This window comes from Silurus meridionalis, chromosome 27 (genome assembly GCF_014805685.1).
Source record: "Silurus meridionalis isolate SWU-2019-XX chromosome 27, ASM1480568v1, whole genome shotgun sequence".
In the NCBI taxonomy this organism is placed as follows: Eukaryota; Metazoa; Chordata; class Actinopteri; order Siluriformes; family Siluridae; genus Silurus; species Silurus meridionalis.
In genome coordinates, this window is record NC_060910.1 from 19247997 (window position 1) to 19255980 (window position 7984).

Below are 7984 nucleotides of genomic sequence, written 5' to 3' on the forward strand. Positions count from 1 at the left end.
ACTCACACAACCACACACACACACACACACACACACTCACACACATACACACACACTCACACACACATTTTAGACACCAACTTTAAAAATCTTATCAACCAAGTTACAAAAACAGCTTCTTCCACATTAGATATTTTGCTAAGTTAAGACACATGTTGTCTATATCTGATGCAGAGAAGCTCGTCCATGCGTTCATGACCTCCAGAATAGACTACTGTAATGCATTACTAGGTGGATGTCCTGCATCATTAATAAACAAGCTTCAGTTAGTTCAGAATGCAGCAGTCAGAGTTTATTGGAATGTGTAGCTCTCATGAAATCTAAAATGAGACAGTATGACATGACATTTCAAAATGTCTCACTTTCAACATTTGATATGTTTCTATATTCTATTGTGAATGAAATATACGTTTATGAGATTTGTAAATTATTGCATTCCTTTTTATTTTTAAACATTCCTATTCCTAAACTTCAGTAGCTTGTCTCCTCAGTCCCCAGACGTGTACAGACTCTTATAAAGAGAAGAGAGGACGCCACACAGTGGAGACACGGCCTTGTCCCAACTTTTTTCAGATGTGTTGATGCCATGAAATTATAAATCAACTTATTTTTCCCTTAAAATTACACATTTTCTCAGTTTAAACATGTGAGATGTCGTCTGTGTTGTATCCAGATCATTGCATTCTGGTTTTATTCACAATTGGTTCAGTGTCTCAACTTTTTTGGAATCGGGTTTGTGTGATTTTATACAAATTTGTTGTAGGAAACGTGTAAATTAAACCAGGGAAAAACATTTAAATGTAAATATTTAAAATGAAATAAAAATATAATTATTTCTTTTATTTTTAGGTTTCAGATTCTTACATGGAAGAAAAACTGTTATTTGATCAAATAAAATGATTTAAAGAAATGACACAATAAATGATGTAACTATAAATATTATATTATTATTATTGTTTTGACTATAAGAAGAACATTTATACTATTAATATATTTCTTTTAGAAATTCAGCACATTTAACTGAACGTTTATTTTGTTGGGTTGCAGTTCAGAGTGTTGACTGAGAGTGTGTGTGTGTGAAAGTATGTGTGTATGTGTGTGTTTCTGGGGGCGGCTGTGTTCTGAATGCAGGTGGAAGGTCATTAGTGCCACCTCACTGGTTCTGCTCCATAGTTTTCATTCTTTTGAAAGACGTGACGTTCCTCCGTCTGCATCTTAAACATGAAAGGACAAACGCCAGGAACGTGATGCAACACACACACACACACACACACACACACACACACACACACACACACACACACACGCCCAGGTGGTTATAAAAGCAGCTTCTGGTTTGTGTGTGTGTGTGTGTGTGAAAGAGAGAAACAGCAAGAAGGTGCTCTGACATGAACTTCATCCTGCTCTCTTCTCTGCTCTGCCTTGGTGAGTACACACACACACACACACACACACACACACACACACACACACACACACACATTCATCGCTCACTCTTTGCTGTAGATATGACTCTGATTTACTGTTACTTTTGTGTGTGTGTGTTGGGGGGGTTTGGCTATGTAAAAGCAAGTTCTTACCTGAAAAATTCCTGCCCTTTAGTCACATCTGAGGAAAAGAATCACATGCACACACACACACACACACACACACACACACACACACACAGAGTATCCTTGTATCTTTTTTTAAACATTAACACAATTTAATACACTTTTTTAGAGGTGTGTGTGTGTGTGTGTGTGTGTGTGTGTGTGTGTGTGTGTGTGTGTGAGAGAGAGAGGGAAATACTGATGCAGGTGAAGCATTAGAAGACAAAAGGAAGGAGGAGTGCTTATTGTTCACACAGCTATTTCAGTACAGAGACACACCTCATACACACACACACACACACACACACACACACAGATCAGTGTGACATGCTCAACACACACTTCACAATGAGCTGCATTCAGCATGACTCAGAGACACACTGCAGTGTTCATTCATTTCAGATTGTGTTACACTTCATAGGCCACAACTGAGCTTAACTACAGGATCACTGCAGGGGAAGTGTTTAGTGATTTAAGGGGTAGTGTTTAGGGATTTAAGGGGTAGTGTTTAGTGATTTAAGGGGAAGTGTTTAGGGATTTAAGGGGTAGTGTTTAGTGATTTAAGGGGTAGTGTTTAGTGATTTAAGGGGAAGTGTTTAGTGATTTAAGGGGAAGTGTTTAGTGATTTAAGGGTAGTGTTTAGGATTTAAGGGTAGTGTTTAGTGATTTAAGGGGAAGTGTTTAGTGATTTAAGGGTAGTGTTTAGTGATTTAAGGAAGTGTTTAGGGATTTAAGGGTAGTGTTTAGTGATTTAAGGGTAGTGTTTAGTGATTTAAGGGTAGTGTTTAGTGATTTAAGGGTAGTGTTTAGTGATTTAAGGGTAGTGTTTAGTGATTTAAGGGTAGTGTTTAGGATTTAAGGGGAAGTGTTTAGTGATTTAAGGGGAAGTGTTTAGTGATTTAAGGGTAGTGTTTAGTGATTTAAGGGAGTGTTTAGTGATTTAAGGGGAAGTGTTTAGTGATTTAAGGGAAGTGTTTAGTGATTTAAGGGGTAGTGTTTAGGGATTTAAGGGAAGTGTTTAGTGATTTAAGGGGTAGTGTTTAGGGATTTAAGGGAAGTGTTTAGTGATTTAAGGAAGTGTTTAGTGATTTAAGGGGTAGTGTTTAGTGATTTAAGGGAAGTGTTTAGTGATTTAAGGGGTAGTGTTTAGGATTTAAGGGAAGTGTTTAGTGATTTAAGGGAAGTGTTTAGTGATTTAAGGGGTAGTGTTTAGTGATTTAAGGGGAAGTGTTTAGTGATTTAAGGGAAGTGTTTAGTGATTTAAGGGAAGTGTTTAGGATTTAAGGGGTAGTGTTTAGTGATTTAAGGGGTAGTGTTTAGGGATTTAAGGGGTAGTGTTTAGGGATTTAAGGGAAGTGTTTAGTGATTTAAGGGAAGTGTTTAGTGATTTAAGTGTTTAGTGATTTAAGGGGTAGTGTTTAGGGATTTAAGGGAAGTGTTTAGTGATTTAAGGGGAAGTGTTTAGTGATTTAAGGGAAGTGTTTAGTGATTTAAGGGGTAGTGTTTAGGGATTTAAGGGAAGTGTTTAGTGATTTAAGGGGTAGTGTTTAGTGATTTAAGGGGTAGTGTTTAGGGATTTAAGGGAAGTGTTTAGGGATTTAAGGGGTAGTGTTTAGTGATTTAAGGGAAGTGTTTAGTGATTTAAGGGGTAGTGTTTAGGGATTTAAGGGGTAGTGTTTAGGGATTTAAGGGGTAGTGTTTAGGGATTTAAGGGGAAGTGTTTAGTGATTTAAGGGGTAGTGTTTAGTGATTTAAGGGGTAGTGTTTAGTGATTTAAGGGGAAGTGTTTAGGGATTTAAGGGAAGTGTTTAGGATTTAAGGGGTAGTGTTTAGTGATTTAAGGGAAGTGTTTAGTGATTTAAGGGAAGTGTTTAGTGATTTAAGTGTTTAGTGATTTAAGGGAAGTGTTTAGTGATTTAAGGGGTAGTGTTTAGTGATTTAAGGGAAGTGTTTAGTGATTTAAGGGGTAGTGTTTAGTGATTTAAGGGGAAGTGTTTAGGGATTTAAGGGGTAGTGTTTAGTGATTTAAGGGGTAGTGTTTAGTGATTTAAGGGAAGTGTTTAGGATTTAAGGGGAAGTGTTTAGTGATTTAAGGGAAGTGTTTAGGATTTAAGGGGTAGTGTTTAGTGATTTAAGGGGAAGTGTTTAGGGATTTAAGGGGTAGTGTTTAGTGATTTAAGGGGAAGTGTTTAGGGATTTAAGGGGTAGTGTTTAGTGATTTAAGGGGTAGTGTTTAGTGATTTAAGGAAGTGTTTAGTGATTTAAGAGGAAGTGTTTAGGGATTTAAGGGAATTGTTTAGTGATTTAAGAAGTGTTTAGGGATTTAAGGGAAGTGTTTAGGATTTAAGGGAAGTGTTTAGTGATTTAAGGGAAGTGTTTAGGGATTTAAGGGGAAGTGTTTAGTGATTTAAGGGGAAGTGTTTAGGGATTTAAGGGGAAGTGTTTAGGGAATTAAGGGGAAGTGTTTAGGGATTTAGACTCCAGTTTCATCACTGTGTATCAATCAGAGTTAAAGCTGAGATCTTTTCAAGAGACCATCCACAATATTACATAAACATCTAAAAACACTGTGTGTGTGTGTGTGTGTGTGTGTGTGTGTGTGTGTAGCCTGCAGTTTGCTCATCTCTTTAGCTTCATCTACCACTTACTCTTCTGAGCTGGATCATGTGACTGTGATGTCAGCATCAGGGGAGGAGCTTCTGAGTGCACTTGGGGAGGATCCTGAATCTGATGATGGACCTTCAGGACTGTTTACTGGACCACCCTTAGGCAAAGGTATGTATATACGCACGCACGCACGCACACACGCACACACACAAGATGGTATTGGCGTAGATGTTGTGGATGGTGTAGATGCTGTAAATTGTGTAGATGTGGATGGTGTAGATGTTGCGGACAGTGTAGATGTTGCGGACAGTGTAGCTGTTGCGGACGGTGTAGATGTTGTGGATGGTGTAGATGAGGACGGTGTAGATGTTGTGGATGGTGTAGATGAGGACAGTGTAGATGTTGCAGACAGTGTAGATGTAAATGGTGTGGATGGTGTAGATGTTGTAAATGGTGTAGATGTAAATGGTGTGGATGGTGTAGATGTTGTAAATGGTGTAGATGTAAATGGTGTGGATGGTGTAGATGTTGTAAATGGTGTAGCTGTGGATGGTGTAGATGAGGACGGTGTAGATGTTGTGGATGGTGTAGATGAGGACGGTGTAGATGTTGTAAATGGTGTAGATGTAAATGGTGTAGGTGTTTTGGATGTGTAGATGTTGTTGATGTTGTATGTGTTGTGTACACACATCTCGCACACACTCTCACACACACACACACATATAAACATGTACATTTATTGATGCAAAAGTGTGATGGGGCCAACTAACAAAGCTTCAAATTTGTGTGTGTCTGTGGGTGTGTGTTTGTGGTTGTCTGGATGTGTGTGTGTGTGTGGGTGTGTGTTAGGTAGAGGTGGCCGCCGAAAACATGGTGGGAAAAAGAGGAATAAGGCCCAGGTGATTGTGAGACAGAGGAACAGCACACCTGCACAGAATCTCACCTCCAGCCCCGCCCATAGCCCCTCCCATAACTCCGCCCATAGCACCAACCACAGCTTCACCCTCAATCCCTGTAGCACCTCCCACAAGGAATACTGCATTCATGGCTACTGCACCTACTTACACGACCTGAAGGAGCCTGTGTGTGTGTAAGTACACATGTAGGACCTGACTCACTGGTGCGTTCTGACTCACTGGTGCGTTCTGACTCACTGGTGTATTTTGATTGACAGTTGTATGAAGGGGTATGATGGTGTGAGATGTGGTATCCAGCTGCTGCAGACAGGCTCAGGTTCTGGGGGTCAAGGTGATCACCATGACGACACACTGCACATCACACTCATCACCATCACAGTCGTCCTGTCAATAATCAGCTGTTCTGCCCTCCTACTCATCATCTGTGTGCAGTAAGATCTCTCTCTCTCTCTCTCTCTCTCTCTCACACTCACTCACTCACTCACTCACTCACTCACCTCTCAACTTTGTGTGTGTGTGTGTGTGTGTGTTAGCTACAGAGCTCAGCACAATTTCCAGGCAGCGTTATTCAGTGCTGCTGATGAAACTGACAAACTTCAGAAGAACAGCAGCGCTGTGTGATGAAGCTCCACTGCAGGTAATCATCATCATTATCATCATCATCATCATCATCATCATCATCCGTGGCTAAATTCAGCAGCAGTAATCCAGTGTGTTAAATAGTAATTGATCTGTGTGTGTGTGTGTGTGTGTGTGTGTGTGTGTGTGTGTGTGTGTGTGTGTTTCAGATACAGCAGGCTGCTCATGGAAGCACAGCTTTGGACAAACACGCTAATATGCTTCACCCTGAATATTTATTTATTTATTGTAATTTTATTTTATATTGAACTATTTTATTATTAATACACAGATCTGATGATGATGATGAAAGTGAGGAGGGATCATCAATCTCATCATCGTCTGTCACTTGTGTGATGTTCCTCACTAAAAGCAGACTGTAGAAACGTAGCTGTAATGTGTTTTATTGGTGGTTAAAGGTGTGGTGTGTATTGTGGAGCTCCACCTGCTGCCTGTGAGGAGAACTGCAACTGAAACTCCACCTGCCTGGTGTGTAAGGGGAAAGGGGGCGTGGCTAAATTCACTACCACTATAGTCTAAGCAAATTCCCCATTACAGGTCTTAAATATTTACAGACTGCACCTGTATTCTGTGGTTCACACACCTGTTTGTCCTCCAAGTCACCTCTGTAATCTGTCAACATTTCAGCGATGGTCACGCTGTGACTTTTATTGCTAATTATAACGCTATGCTAATGGTGTTGTTAAACACTGTATGGTTGTGTGTTTATGACAACCACTCTTTTTTGTAAAGTGCCAGTAAAAGTATTAAAAAATGTAACAAACTGGGTGCTCAATAACACACACACACACACACACACACACACACACACACACACACACACACATCCAAAGACATCCTACACGAAAATATGCCTGGGTCTGTGTGAGCCACATGACCTCCATGCTGAGGTCCAGGCAGTGGATCTGCATCTGAAGATAGAATAGATTAGAATAGGAGAGTCTTTATTTGTCACATATACATTACAGCAAACATTACATTTTGTTCTTCACATATCTCAACTTGCTCAGAAACTGGGGTCAGCGCGCAGGGTCAGCCATGATACGGTGCCCCCTGGAGCACAGAGGGTTAAGGGCCTTGCTCAAGGGCCCAAGAGTGGCAGCTTAGTGATACTGGTGCTGAACTTCCAATCAGTAACCGGCACCTTAACCACTGGAGCTACCACTTCCCTACAAGATATCAGGAGTCATGTTGGCTGTCCTCAAGCACATCATCACCTTCCTCTAAACTGCAGGATATGAAGGAACTCGGAATGAAAAACCTCCCTGATGGTTCAGATGTTCCTTTGATGGGTTTCACATGTCAGGTCTGTTTCCCATCTCACTCAGGGACACAAAAACAGCCCTAACAAGAGTTGCCAGGTTCCAGCAAAATCCCACCTCAACGACATCTCCCACTCATCACTCATTACACCATGATTGCTTCCTCTCTCGCACACCTGCAGTGATTATCACCTCACACTCACACTCACACTCACACACACACACACACACCTCTCACTCGTGCTGCAGAACAGTGGGAGTCTCTCCCCGGACACATTGCATGAGTTGGGTTTGAGTCTCACTAAACCGGATTATGGGGATTATTTCTGGATTATACACGGTTATAATACATTATTCCGACAGGGGGCGATGATGACTTTATACTGCGTATTGAACGCGTTAAGAGAAATGCGCATGCGCAGAAACGCAACACGAGACTTCGCTGGAAGTCAGATCGCTGTTTGCGTCACGCGCCGGAACCGATAACAACGCCGACAGCGCGCGCAGTGACACCGAGTGCATTATTTCATTTATTCATCAAAGAACCGACATCAGACCAGGCGCGTGAAGGTAAGACACGCATGACGTTCTTGTAGTTTAAAATCGCATGTCTGTTTCACACACACACACACACACACACACACACACACACACAGTACCTCGCAGTATTATAGAGTGCATGGTGTTTGGTTGGTGTTAATTTCAGCATGTATTCGATAATAAACACTAATCCCGTTAACCGCCTTCAGCCCCAAATAATTACCCCCAAATAATTACCCTATATAATTACCCCTATATAATTACCCCTGCATTATTACACCTAAAGAACTACCCCTACATAATCACCTATACATAATTACCCCTATATAATTACCCCTATATAATTACCCCTATATAATTACCCCTACATGGTTACCTTCGTTCCTCTTCACTAGTAATTAGAAATACTCTTATCCTGTAATGAGGT

At 40.9% G+C, this 7984-nt stretch overlaps 2 protein-coding genes across 4 annotated transcripts in view; both read left to right on the plus strand.

Moving 5' to 3' along the window:
• Positions 1–1111: 1111 nt before the first annotated feature.
• areg (amphiregulin) lies at positions 1112–6518 on the plus strand. 2 transcript variants are annotated; one of them, XM_046841612.1, is made up of 6 exons: positions 1112–1425; positions 4200–4367; positions 5049–5289; positions 5374–5447; positions 5650–5753; positions 5905–6518. In XM_046841612.1, the coding sequence occupies exons 1-6, from the start codon at positions 1389–1391 to the stop codon at positions 6001–6003; spliced, it is 723 nt and encodes a 240-aa protein (XP_046697568.1). In that variant the 5' UTR covers positions 1112–1388; the 3' UTR covers positions 6004–6518. The 2 variants fall into 2 exon arrangements, with proteins under 2 accessions (XP_046697568.1, XP_046697569.1); XM_046841613.1 differs by having other exon boundaries at positions 1116–1425; positions 5374–5547.
• Positions 6519–7422: 904 nt separating this feature from the next.
• me2 (malic enzyme 2, NAD(+)-dependent, mitochondrial) overlaps positions 7423–7984 on the plus strand; it is a 10533-nt gene continuing 9971 nt past the window's right edge. Inside the window, exon 1 of one of the 2 annotated variants that reach the window (XM_046841610.1) lies at positions 7423–7587. Coding sequence is in view for 1 of the 2 variants with exons in the window: in XM_046841609.1 (XP_046697565.1) it covers positions 7978–7982 (5 nt within the window). In the remaining variant the exon portion in view is untranslated. Of the gene's footprint in view, positions 7588–7959; positions 7983–7984 lie in introns of those variants that run through there. The other variant, XM_046841609.1, reaches the window with a different exon arrangement.

Coding starts and splice junctions, on each gene's coding strand:
- areg (XM_046841612.1), top strand. CDS start 1,389: ATGAACTTCATCCTGCTCTCTTCTCTGCTCTGCCTTG. Junction 1,426..4,199: donor CTCTTCTCTGCTCTGCCTTG/GTGAGTACACAC, acceptor GTGTGTGTGTAG/CCTGCAGTTTGCTCATCTCT. Junction 4,368..5,048: donor TGGACCACCCTTAGGCAAAG/GTATGTATATAC, acceptor GGTGTGTGTTAG/GTAGAGGTGGCCGCCGAAAA.